Source organism: Lepidochelys olivacea (assembly GCF_965140295.1).
Source record: "Lepidochelys olivacea isolate rLepOli2 genome assembly, chromosome: 1".
NCBI classification, from domain to species: domain Eukaryota; kingdom Metazoa; phylum Chordata; order Testudines; family Cheloniidae; genus Lepidochelys; species Lepidochelys olivacea.
Window position 1 is genome coordinate 34,492,003 of NC_140411.1, and position 13,536 is coordinate 34,505,538.

At 43.9% G+C, this 13,536-nt stretch overlaps 1 protein-coding gene and 1 long non-coding RNA gene across 2 annotated transcripts in view; one reads left to right on the forward strand and one right to left on the reverse strand.

Moving 5' to 3' along the window:
* TMEM123 (transmembrane protein 123) overlaps window positions 1-6,993 on the reverse strand; it is a 34,281-nt gene extending 27,288 nt beyond the window's left edge. The window contains exon 1 of the mRNA XM_084617877.1: window positions 6,723-6,993. Coding sequence (XP_084474003.1) covers window positions 6,723-6,801 — 79 coding nt within the window. The 5' untranslated portion in view covers window positions 6,802-6,993. The remainder of the gene's footprint in view (window positions 1-6,722) is intronic.
* The window catches only part of LOC311515042, a 29,050-nt gene continuing 21,936 nt past the window's right edge, over window positions 6,423-13,536 (forward strand). The window contains exon 1 of the long non-coding RNA XR_014710034.1: window positions 6,423-6,497. This is a non-coding gene — a long non-coding RNA (uncharacterized lncRNA). The remainder of the gene's footprint in view (window positions 6,498-13,536) is intronic.

Sequence of the window (13,536 nt, forward strand, 5' to 3'; positions counted from 1 at the left end):
CTTTAACTTCACAGCTTTCATTGATTCGTTTTAACTTTTCTGAGCCTCCTCTCTGCAGCAGGGTCAGCCTAGTGCTAGCACATGGGCTACATACAACTGTTAAGAGAAAACAAACATGCACACAATAGAAAATGCTAAATTTGCACAAGTGATTAGGAGACTTCTGGTGGTTACTGATTTTTGTGACTTAGCAAGAAAACAAGGACAATTGAGGAGATCAGTGATCCTGCATGGCAAAACATACCGTTTATTACTCTGACAAGGATAGTTTAGTTCTGATTATATGTGACAATACACCATAAAATATACATCAATGTCCTGTAATCCACTTCAGAAATACAATACAGGCTTAGTAATAATGAAATCTCCATTCTTACTTCCAAGTAAAGATCTCAGAATGATCAGGCTTGCAAATCAGTGAGGTGAACTAGTTCCAACTGTATTTTAAACCTAAGGTACCCATTCAAAGTGCCGTGTAGCAAGGCACTTTGATATTATGATGGGACTGATGTAGTGGGTAGAATACTTATTTACAACAACAGTGAAATTTCCCAGACTGGTTACGTGAACAGCAGCATAGGAGCAGAGTTAAATTTTTTTCCCCTAGAAAGGACCCAATCCTGAAGTTCTTACTCAGAGTGTAAGGGGGTGGGGAGTTTGTCTGAGAGAGGCCAGCAGGGTCAAGCTTCAGTTTCCCTGACAGTCCAAAGAATGGATTTTAATTCTGTTAAAAGTTAATTTATTGCAATAGTTGTATCTCTGCTAATGTAATAACCACAATTTATAAGTTCTAGTGATGACATTTTATATGCAAGTTCAATCATCTGCTTTTTGAATGACCTACTTTTAATTCTATTAAAAGTGTATTCATTATCTGATCTACCAGCTATTTTATCAGTCACTCTGCTGTTTCCCTTTGCTAGTGTCATCTGTAGATATATCTTGAAACATGACTGTTTGTGGTCTGCTCTGCTGAAGTGGATCTGCTGCATCAAGCTGGCCTAGCCTGAACGAAAGAATGTTTCCTGTGGGGATCTAAGATGGTGTCTGTCACGATGATTTATTCCCATCTCCTGAAAACACTTGTAGTCTATACCACATGCAGTTTCAAATCTCTGACACAAGCTAACTTGGATAGACCAGAAACAAAAACTTTCATACACAGAGAATCAGTCAGTTGTTCCAATTTTATGTGGAAAGGCTCTCCGAGTAATTTCCAATGGCTATTTCTATGAGTGTATCGATGAAATTGAGTGTGATAGCGTATATATAGAAAGTGGAAACCTTCATGTGTGTTAAACCTTCATGCATAACTAGAGGGTTGTGCACTTTGTTGCTTCTGTAGGCTAAGCTCACAGCACACACCTGGCTCCTTGCATTCTTCCATCCCCGCCACAACCTCCCTGTATCTCAACCTGCCATCCCCCTCTATTTCAGGGACTCTCTGTAACCCCAACATTCCTCCCTTATACAGTAGAATCTTCGAGTTACAACACCAGAGTTTCGAACTGACCAAGCAATCAACCACACGCCTCATTGGGAACCAGAAGTACACAACAGCACACAGCAAGTACAGTACAGTACTGTGTTAAACATAAACTACTAAAAAATAAAGGAAAAGTTTAAAAAAAGATTTGACAGGTAAGGAAACAGTTTCTGTGCTTGTTTCTTTTAAATTAAGACAGTTAAAAGCAGCATTTTTCTTCTGCATAGTAAAGTTTCAAAGCCGCATTAAGTCAATGTTCAATTTTAAACTTTTGAAAGAATAACCATACCATTTTTTCAGAGTTACAAACATTTCTGAGTTATGAACAACCTCCATTACTTAGGTGTTTGCAACTCTGAGGTTCTACTGTACCACAGGCTCTGGTAGACAGACAGACAAAATGCAACAGAATTGCTTCACTGGGCCAAAAATGTCTGAGATATGCACAGTTCTGTCACTTGCATAAAACGAAGAGGAGAAAAATTTACAATGTGTTTTATTCTGCATATTAAAGAAGGCCCTGATCCTAAACTGTGATGGCCACTCAAACTGAGAGTGTGCTAAAGCTCTGCAGTTGGGGCTATAATAGACTCTTTTCCTCTGCAGATCACTCACCAGCACTTTGTGATTGAAGTTATGATTGAAATAATGACTGAAGGATTACTCCTGCGCTTAAAGTTAAGCATATGTGGAAGCGTTTGCAGGATCAGGACATGAGTCTGTAGGAGTAATCCAAGTGTTGCATAGAGCTGGTGCTATATATAATCTCATATTATGGCTAGTGAGGATGAAGTTAGTTTTCATCAGAATCCCAATCTAACTTTACCAAAACTGAAGCAACTGGTAGGAGACAATGACAAAATAGGCTAGATTCAGCCCTGAGTCACTCAACTTCTACCAACATAACTCAGAATGCAAGGACCCTGGTACTCCAAAGTTTAACCAGAACAATTTCTGATACTGTGACACCATGTTACAACAGAAAAAAGATATATTAGAATTGGAAAAAGTACAAAGAAGGACAACAAAAATGATTAGGGGAACGGAACAGCTTCTGTATGAAAAAAGATTTAAAAGACTGGGACTTTTCAGCTTGGAAAAAAGACGACTAAGGGGGAATATGAAAGAAGTCTATAAAATCTTGACTGGTGTGGAGAAAGTGAGTAATGAAGTGTTATTCACTCCTTCACCTAACACAAGAACCAGAGGACACCCAATGAAATTAATAGGCAACAGGTTTAAAACAAACTAAAGGAAGTACTTCTTCACACAAACACAGTCAACCTGTGCAACTTGTTGCCAGGGAATGTTGTGAAGGCCAAAACTATAACAGTGTTCAAAAAAGAAATAGACAAGTTCATGGAGGATAGGTCCATGAATGGCTTTTAGTCAAGATGGTCAGGGGTGCAACCCCATGCTCTGGGTGTCCCTAGCCTCTGTTTGCCAGAAGCTGGGAGTGGATAACAGGGGATGGATCACGAGGTAATTGCACTGCTGTGTTCATTCCCTCTGAAGCACCTGGCACTAGCCACTTTCAGAAGACAAGATACTGGGCTAGATGGACCATTGGTCTGACTCAGTATGGCCACTCTTAGGTATAAAAACATTGGAGAGAGGGACACTCTTTCTCACTCCCATCTAGAGATAAAGAAAGGGAAGGTGGCTGTGACCACTCTGGGGCCCTAAGCTCCCAAGTTGAGAATCCATGATCACAGGAGCAATCACAGGGCTTGGTACCAGCAACTCACAAGCAAGTGCACATGTGCATATGTCAAGCATAGCATTGTACAGTAGGGGTATGTGTCTGGTTTTGCCAATGTTGAACGTTTATAATGTGTCAATGTTCAGTTATCTATCTTTGGATGTAGGGCGGATGAGGACTCAAACACAGAGCAGAATTTTGTCTGATATAACTTAACTCTGCATTTCCACTTTTTTATTTTTAAATGCAACCATAACTCTGAATCTCTGGGATTTTACACATTCATAAATTGATTTATTTTTATTTTTAAACCATAATTTTCTAATAAAATTTTCCCCTTAAATATTTGACGCATATTCATAACTTAGTAGCAGATTAAAAAAACACGATCAACTTGAAATCACAATTCTGTGTGAAAACCTATTTCTCTCTATTTTCTCATGGCCCATTTACTTTGTGTATTTGACAGCATTTTGAGTACTGTCAGTTTCACACTTTCCAGTGTACTGTCAACTAGTGAATCATTTTCATCCTTTCTGAAATAGACCAACATCAACAGGAAAGCAGAAAAACCCGCACAACATTTTTGAACAGAATTTAGATTTTTAAAAAGTCAGAACATAATATTTAAGGGGTACTCTATTAGCAACTGACAATGTTTTAAAATTACCTAATATAAAAAAAAGTCTTTACATTGACAGTGTTCCTTTATGTTACTCGTCTTGGAATAGAACTTGTAATTTCATCACTATATCATAGTAACGGCCTGATCCAAAGCCCACTGAAGTCATCTGAATCTTTCCAATGTCTTTGGATCAGGCGCTAATAGCTTATTTTTTTTACACAGTCAGTTAAGCACAGCTCATAAATATCACATTTCTCAAAAAAGAAAATGCTACTTTACAGTTCATGGAAAATACAGATAATAAAAACAGAACTATTTTCTTTCAACATTTAACCAATATTTGCCAGTCAGCTTGCTTACCAGGGTTTTATATTGGTTTACAAAGACAAATCATGCTGTTCCTTAGGTAAAACAGAACCTCCTGCAGTGTTTCATTGTATGACAGGGTCATAATGCATTAAAAAAAGACAATAGACAGGATACGGCATATGTTCCTTCAGAAGAGCATTTTTTTATCCAAGGGAGAGTTGTTTTCTACTGAAATGGAGACTTGAAAGCCTGTCATATTCCTCCACCTGCTTTTTTAATTCTATTTTTCATTGCAGTTTCACCAAAGTAAACTCAGTGTAAAAACTTTTACTAACTGTTTCAGAGTGGTAGCCATGTTAGTCTGTATCAGCAAAACAAAACAAAACAAAACAAACCACACTGAGGAGTACTTGTGGCACCTTAGAGACTAACAAATTTATTTGAGCATAAGTTTTATGCTCAAATAAATTTGTTAGTTAGTCTCTAAGGTGCCACAAGTACTCCTCGGTTTTTTTTTTTGGTTTGTTTTTTTTAACTGACTGTGTATCTGTAAGACGAGAAACAATTCAGGATTGCTAGACCAAGTGATATTTCACTTTAGTTTCTGATGTCAGGATGCTTTTTTGCGGATTATTTTGGTTACCTATTTAAACAAAATTGTTGTGTTTGTGTGGGACTCCTTGAAAGTAATTTTCTGGGATTCTATCTGTCTAGCTTTTTACAGCCATCCTTATGGTAAGTGTTTTCAGAGGGTTATTATCAGTGTGGACTGAATCTGGTGCTTTCACAACTTGAGTTAAAGAACTCATCTGATGTGAGACGGCAGCAATCTGTATACTTGCAGGGATCAGCCACTTGAAGGAAACATTATTATAAGCACCAGACCAGTGCAAGACAAAAAAGGGCCCTTCCTTACATAGAAGAGTAATCCCACAACTGCAGAAAGAGCAGCAGATACCAGTCTTGCCATAAATGTAGCACCGCCTTAGGGCATTTGCTGATCTTCAGCTGAGATCGGGAAAACTATTTCCTCCCTCCCCAAATTTATGACACTATACTACACAACCAGCCAGGAATATTATGGCTCCCTCCTCTCCCTTCTCTGACATCTAGTGTAGGCCCCTAGGATAGTTCACTAGAAGGACCTTGATCTAGGCACCTTGTTCCATTGTTCCAGTTGCTTCTGTCAGCTATGGTTTTGATTGTACTGATCTCCTATATGAGTATCTTCTCTCCCTATTTTGTGTCCACATAAATTAGTATTTTTCTTTGTTGAAGGGAAAAGGGGATAGTGGAATTCAAAGCTGAACAAGAAAACAAAATCTAGGGGAGTTGTTTCCTTTTCTGCTTTCTTGCAATATACAAGAAGGTTTATGGGAATTTTTTTTAAGGAAAGAAAGGGAAGGGGTTCCACTTGTTTTTTCACTTTAGCAGTATCAAAAATGTCAAATCTTGTCTCCCGTTTTGTTGGAGGTCTCCTTTAGAGGAATCAGAGTTATGGATTGAGAGCATAAGCTCAATTTATTTGAGCATAAGCTTTCGTGAGCTACAGCTCACTTCATCGGATGCATTCCGATGAAGTGAGCTGTAGTTCACGAAAGCTTATGCTCAAATAAATTGGTTAGTCTCTAAGGTGCCACAAGTACTCCTTTTCTTTTTGTACTTTAGCTAATCCATCTGAAGTGGCCATTGCCTGAGGGTAAAGGCAAACCTGGTCCATTCCCTCCCTCCCTAAGGGAGTAAAACTTCTATTTGGACATAGCTTAGCATGTCATCACTTACAGAGTGGATAAGATGTGCACAACTGAGCCAATAAATATGATACCATCACTCAGTAAATGCAGATCATAAATCTTTCTGCACACTGTAAAACTGTAATACTGATTGCAAAGTGTGATTTTGACATAAAGTAGCCATCTACGCCTTAGATTAGATCATCCTAGAATGGTGAAAAGCATCTTTTGCAAGTGTCTTTGAAAGGCACAACGCACTTCTGCTATACCTGTATTTGATCCCTTATCTTAAAAAGCCCCAGTGTGCAAAACAAAGATGATGACTGCTCTAGTTAGAGACTAACAGCCCATTAGTATCCGTGTGGTATGAAAACATGCTTTTATAAGCCTGCATGACCAGAGGCTCCCGGGACTCTAATGAAAGCTGGATTTACATCTCTCCAGGCTATCCCAGGCTTCGGAATTACAAGACCGTTTTAACTGGGACCTCAGTACAGCGATACCCGAACAGCGGCGAGGCAGCTGTGCCAGGACGAAGGGCTAGGTTTCTGAGCAACCGGTCCTTGGCATCTCTCGGACACAGTTTAGGAAGGCAGCAAGCCGGTCCCTGCTTTCTGAAAAGGCTGAGGAACACTGAGCTAGGTGAGCTAAGGCCACTTCCAATGTCCGGGCAGCCCCTCCAAGGGGCACTCGCCAGACCGCTAGGTCTCCCCGGTGATTTGCTCTGCCAGGGGCCCTTCACCCACGTGGGAGGGGAGCAGCCGTCGGGGCCGAGCAGGGGGCGGTTCGGGTCCCACTCGGGGCACGGCGGCGGCCCGCAGGGCAAAGCCCCTCCTGGGCGCACCGTTACCCACGGCTCTGACTTACCGAGCGCGGCGAGACAGGAGGCGGCGAGCAGCAGCGCCGCGGCGTGCAAAAGGCTGGCAGCCCCCGCGGAGCGTCTCATGGTCCTGGGAGGGAAAGGGGGGAGGGGGTCTGCCCCGTGCCTAGCCCTAGGCAGCCCCCAGGGCAGGAGGCGAGGGCCGAGCGCTGCTGCTGCTGCCTGACGCTGACCGGCTGCGCCCGCCCCAGCTCCGCGCCTCTCTGCGAGCAGCCGGGCGGAGAGCGGGGCCCCGCGGCAGTCAGCTCACGTGGTGGAGCTGGCGGGAGCGGAGGGGCGCGGCGGGGCGGGCTGAAGCGGCGGCAGGGGGCGGAGGAAGCGGTTCCCGCCCCGCTGCGGGGAGCCGGGCCCAGGCCTGTGGACTAGGGACCGAGCCTGGGAGAGAGGCCGCCGGTGGCCTTCCCACGTGCGGCGCGTCCCCTTGGGGCTGGGGGCTGCGTTCCCGCTCTGCTCCCCCCCCCCCCATGTGCCCCAGCCGCGTTGGGGACGTGGCCACAGGCAGGTGGGCACGGGGCCGGGGGTGCAGAATTCATTCCCTCGGGGCAGGATTCAGGGTGAATGCAGCCCCTCTCCTTGGAAACTTCCTCTCCGCTCTGCCTGGCGGGAGCCAGCCTTCCCTCCCTCCACCACCGTCCCGCCCGACCAGCCCCGCTGGAGGCTTGTCAATCCCCTCCACACCTCGGAAAGAAAAGGAGGACTTGTGGCACCTTAGAGACGAACAGATTTATTAGAGCATGAGCTTTCGTGAGCTACAGCTTATGCTCAAATAAATTGGTTAGTCTCTAAGGTGCCACAAGTCCTCCTTTTTCTTTTTGCGAATACAACAGACTAACAGGGCTGCTACTCTGAAACCACCACACCTCAGTCCTTGATTTCCACCCCCATGAAGTCAGCCAACCCTGGAAGGCAGCTGGCCAGCGAGGATCAGCTGAGTGCTGCCTGCTACTCGGCCTTTGCGGGTGTGTCTACACAGCGTTCTGGAGCCAGCCTCCCAGTCAGGGTGCCAGGTCTCTCAAAATAGCTGTGTTACAGCTAGTACTTTTGGTGTGGGCTGGGCTCCAGCTCTGAAGTCTCTGTCCGCTGGGTTTCAGAGCCCCATCTCCAGCCCAAGCCACAACTTCAAAGCGCTGGCTGTGTACAGCTCTTTGTAGAGCATTAGGCCTGATTCCTGCTAGCCGAAGTCTGTTGATGAGGCCGAGAGGGTGGCTGCAAACTGCTGTGTAGCCCAGTAGGTCTAAAACTTTTTTTTACTGGTGACCCCTTTCACATTGCAAGCCTCTGAGTGCGACCCCCCCCCGCCCCATTAGGTTAAACACCATTATAAATGCTGGAGGCAAGCAGGGTTTGGGGTGGAGGTTGATAACTCGCCTCTCCCCCCCCCCCCCCAGGGGTCCCAACCTGGTGAGAACCCCTGGTGTAGATATACCCTGTCTGCCTGCTCCATTCAGGTTCTCTCTCAGTATGGGAACTTGATCCCACAGGTCCTTCTGTCCAGTCTGAAGGCAATATTTCTTGTGGGATAGCACTGATCAGGCCTTTTAATGCACTGCAAGGGCTCAGCATATAATTGCATCTACAATGTTAGCAGTATTTCCAAACCCAAGCATTACAAAAATCACAGGTCAGGCCTCAAAAAAATCATTAGTTTGGCTTAAAAATTATGAGATTTTAAAGAAATAATTTAATCTTGGACTCTTTAATTTTTAAATTTTTAGCCTTTCAGGTGACCTCAGGTCATATTTTCAAGCTTTTCTCTGCAATCATGAGGGCTAGAAACTTACTTTTTAAAGGCAAAAACTGAGTCACACATAATCATGAATCCAAGAGCTAGGGCTTTGAGCAACAACAACAAAAACTGAAAAAGTTGGCCACACTGGTTGGTAATCACATGGAACCTTGTCCTGAGAAATTCTCAGCATCTACAACTGAAGACAGTGGAAGTTGATGACACTCAGCCTTTTGCTCATTGCTTAGCATCTCGCATGCCGGCCTTGGGAGTTTATGGATATAGAATGTAGATTGAGAGCAACAGATCAGCAAGTGTATGAGTACATTTCAAAATGCTAGCTACTCCCTGCCTCAGTGTGCACCACAAACATCAGGAATGTTGGGAAATAAAACTATTTTAAGTTGTATTTCCCAATGATTATATTCCTACAATTTGACTCTCCAGGCATGTATTACTACACATTTTTATGGCTTGCGTCTAGGATGGGTCCCTTCCTTTGAGTAAGCTTTATGTGTGTTACATCATTTCTTTAAAAGAACAAACAAACTCTCTGGGTACTTTGTATGCATGCATGTATGAGTGTGTCTGATCCACCTGGGTGGAGCTCTCTTGATTCCTTCTATCTGTGTAGAGTACCACTGAAACAAATATAGACACACAGATCTACGTGTGTGGATCATTTTTCAGGATTAGGGCCCAGATCCATAAAGGTATTTAGGCTTCTAACATCCACTGAATTTTCTTTCTGGGCCTAAGACCCTAAGTCTTGGTGTCTGCCATCTCGGCCTGAGTTGGGTTTCCTCCATTGCAAGTATACTAAGAAAGACATCGCATTTTCCCCCCTACTTCTACCATTTTCTCCTGTTTTTTGTTTTGTTGCTGAAACTTTGAATTCTCTCTTTTCTTTTTTAAATATTGTTTTGAGTTTGAGAATGCCGCCTGCCATTCTCTTTTGTTCTACTCTTCCTTCACCTGGCCTGACTGCCATTGCATTGAGTCAGCTCTTCCTAGTCTTGCCTGTTTACATGAGATGTTGCATTAAATGATGCAATACAGGAGGCAGTTTGTGTTGGCCTACATGAGATAGTGTTATATGAATGAATTTTTTAAAATGTGTCACAGATTAAGAAAATAGTTAAAGGAGCCAGTGCCATGTTAGAAAAGATTTATCTGCAAATTGTGTTTTCCCCTGAGTGCTGATTGATTTTAGGAAAGCCAGTGTTTATGAAAGATATGGGGAAATATATTACAGAGTATTTTTCTTTTCTCTACTACTACTACTAACAGCAGCAAAGCGATCTTGGAAAGTTCTAGGCCAGTAGTCACCAACCAGTAGATCGCGATTGACTGGTTGATCGCAGAGCCTCTGCCAGTCAATAGCAGTCTCCGGCTGCTAAAAGTCCAGTGTGGCAGCAGGGCTAAGGCAGGCTCCCGGCCTGCCCTGGCCCCACTCTGCTCCTGAATTGGCTGGCACATCCCTCCGTGGGGAGGAGGGGGTCTCCGTGTGCTGCTCCCGCCTGTAGGCACTGCCTCTGTAGCTCCCATTGACCTGTAGGGAGGGGCAGCGCCCAGAGCCACGTGCCCCCCTTTCCCCAGGGGCTGCAGGGACATGCCAGCGGCTTCTGGGAGTGGTGCGGGGCTGGGGCAGGCAGGGAACTTGCCTTAGCCCTGCTGTGCCGCTGCCCAAGGTAAGTGCCGCCCAGTGGGAGCCTGCACCCCTTCCATACCACAACCCCCTGCCCCAGCCCCCTCCTGGAGCCTACACCCCAACCCCTCTTGCACACCCCAACCCTCTGTCCCATCCTAGAGACTCCTCGTGCATCCAAACTCCCTCCCAGAGCTTGCACCCCTCACTACCTCCTACACCCCAACTCCCTGTCCCTGGCTCAGCCCAGAGTCGTCCCCCCCACTCTGAACCCGTTGGCCTCAGCCCAGAGTCCACACCCCCTCCTGCACACCAACCCCCTGCCTCAGGGAAGGGAAGGGGTAGATCCTGGGTTGCACTTAAATTCAAAAAGTGATCTTGTGCTTAAAAAGGTTGGAGGCCACTTTCTAGGCCTTGATCCTACAATGAGCTGCACATGGGGGCAAGGGTCCTCCTGCCCAAGCTTAATACAGGATTGGGGCCATGTTATGTTTGAGTATGCTCTATGTAGTAGTGTTATAGAAGACTGGAGAAAATATTGGGTGGCTAAGAGGTGTGTGAAGGGGATATTGTCATATCATAGTGATATACAGAGAGACTAGCTAGGTTGTACATAAAAGGAACCTATGTTGTAGCTGTAAACATTTGAAGAGAATGCTGGAACAACTAGCATGTGCATTTGTGTGTGTATGCATGTACCCATGGAAATGAGGGTGTAACTGAAAGTGTTAAGAGTTGTCAAGGTTCCTTCCCCACTCTGAACTAGGGTACAGATGTGGGGACCTGCATGAAAGACCCCCTAAGCTTATTTTGACCAGCTTAGGTTAAAAACTTCCCCAAGGTACAGACTTTGCCTTGTCCTTGAACCCTATGCTGCCACCACCAAGCGTGTTAAACAAAGAACAGGGAAAGAGCCCACTTGGAAACGTCTTTCCCCCCCCCTCCAAATATCCCCCCAAGCCCTACACCCCCTTTCCTGGGGAAGGCTTGATAAAAATCCTCACCAATTTGTACAGGTGAACACAGACCCAAACCCTTGGATCTTAAGAACAAGGAAAAAGCAATCAGGTTCTTAAAAGAAGAATTTTAATTAAAGAAAAGGTAAAAGAATCACCTCTGTAAAATCAGGATGGTAAATACCTTACAGAGTAATCAGATTCAAAACATAGAGAATCCCTCTAGGCAAAACCTTAAGTTACAAAAAGACACAAAACCAGGAATATACATTCCATTCAGCACAGCTATTTTACCAGCCATTAAACAAAAGAAAATCTCACGCATTTCTAGCTCGATTACTTACTAATTTAACAGAAGTTCTGAAGAGCATTCCTGACCTGGTCCCAGCAAAAGCCTCACACAGACAGACAGACGGACCCTTTGTTCCCCCCCTCCAGCTTTGAAAGTAACTTGTCTCCTTATTGGTCATTTTGGTCAGGTGCCAGTGAGGTTATCCTAGCTTCTTAACCCTTTACAGGTGAAAGGGTTTTGTCTCTGGTCAGGAGGGATTTTATAGTTCTGTATACAGAAAGGTGGTTACCCTTCCCTTTATGTTTATGACAAGAGTGGATAAAGGCTGCTAAGGACAGAAGCAAACAAAACTGTATATAAGCAAATCTTATTGGAATCATTAAATAAGTAACCTTTTCTCAATAACAGTTTCAAGTGGGTCACTTAGGCCTCAGTAACAAAATGTAAGTTTGTTCTCCTCATCAATAGGGCAATATATTGTTGATCGAGAACAATAATTAGGTGCAAATATCCTCTTTCTTCATCCTTCTTAAGAATATTTTGAACCAGGATTGCAGTTTTCATACTTTGCACACCCTGTTTAAATTGGCATTGGTTCTTCAGACTATTGTAGTCTGTTGTTGTTGTTTCATGCCATTAAGCAATCAGAACAAAAGATGTGCAACGTGAAAGGATTGTGAAATTTCTCTGCGTACTTGAGAGCGTTGTACATCACTCGCTATTATACTATATGACTGAATTGTAGTCATTCTTCTGTCTTCTGTAGAGCTAAATATACTGTATAACAGGTTCTCAAACTTCATTACATTGTGACCCCCTTCTGACAATGAAAATTACTACACAACCCCAGGAGGGGGGGACCAAAGCCTGAACTCTCCTGCCCCGAGCTGGGGGTGGGAGGAAAGCTGAAGCCCAAGGGCTTCAGCCTAAGGTGGAAGGCCTGTAACCTGAGTCTCGCCACTCAGGGCTGAAGCCCTCAGGCTTTGACTCCATCCCTGGGCGGTGGGTCTTGGGCTTTGGCCCTGGGGCCCAGCAAGTCTTACGCCAGCCCTGACAACCCCATTAAAATGGGGTTGCAACCCACAGTTTGAGAATGGCTGCTTTATAAGAATAGCAGAGAAAAAAAATCTTTAGAAGTCCTTCCATGACTAATTTTGCAAGAGTATTTCTTCAGAGTTTTTTCATGATACCTATAAAGTTAAAGATGATGTTAACATTTTTGTGGAGGAAAAATATAAAAGTTAAGGAAAGCATGCCTTATTTTAAAGAGTGGAATGTGTGTAGGACTTTTATAGACTAGAAAGCATGAAAAAGTGTCATTCCTTGCTAGCAAACTCATGAATTAGAGGAGAATAATTTCTATTTATGTAGGTCATTGTATAGCTCCATCAAAGTGACAGCTGACTGCATCACAAATAATGAATATTTTGTCACAGCACCACTGTGCTGTGTTATCTCAGTTTTGAAGATGGGGAGTTGAAGCACAGAGAGATTAAGTAATTTATCCAAGATCATACAGACAGTTTGTGGCAGAGCTGGGAGCTGAATTCAGATTCCTGAGTCCCATGCCAGTGCTTTAACCACAAAACCATCCTATCTTCTTTTCACTCACTTTTGTTCTCTGTGACCAAGCCTCATCAAGAGCCTCTAGTAAATTAAAATGTTAAAATAAAATTACATTTTTGTTATGGGGTAGTTTGGCTATATAACATGTACCAAGTCAAAATAGTTTACAGTTTTATATTTCCAGCATTCTGTTATTTCTCTGATCTGCTCTGGTTCTTGTACAGCTTTCGTAATTGTACTGAGTACCTTCCAGAAATGCATCTCCCCTGTGTTTTTATTGATCAGCTGAGAAGACAGCAAAACAAAGCTCTTCTCTGTAATTTAGATAAAAATAGTACCTGAAACTACATTGGCTAGGCTAAAAATTAAAAACACTAATAATCTCTTAGTTTCTCAGTGTCACAAGGTGACTGGCCTTTTAAGAGGAGATGGACCCAGCCTCACCAGAGAGTAGTTAGCTGCCTCCCAGCTGAAGCTGTAGGGCCTGATGAAGAGCACCTGGCATATGTAAAACAAAAGCTCAGCTGAGGAGGACAGCTAGAATGGGGATGCATTACAAGGAGCAGGAGGTCTCTAACAGATGCCCCTGATGTAGGGGAGAGGACTAAGGTAG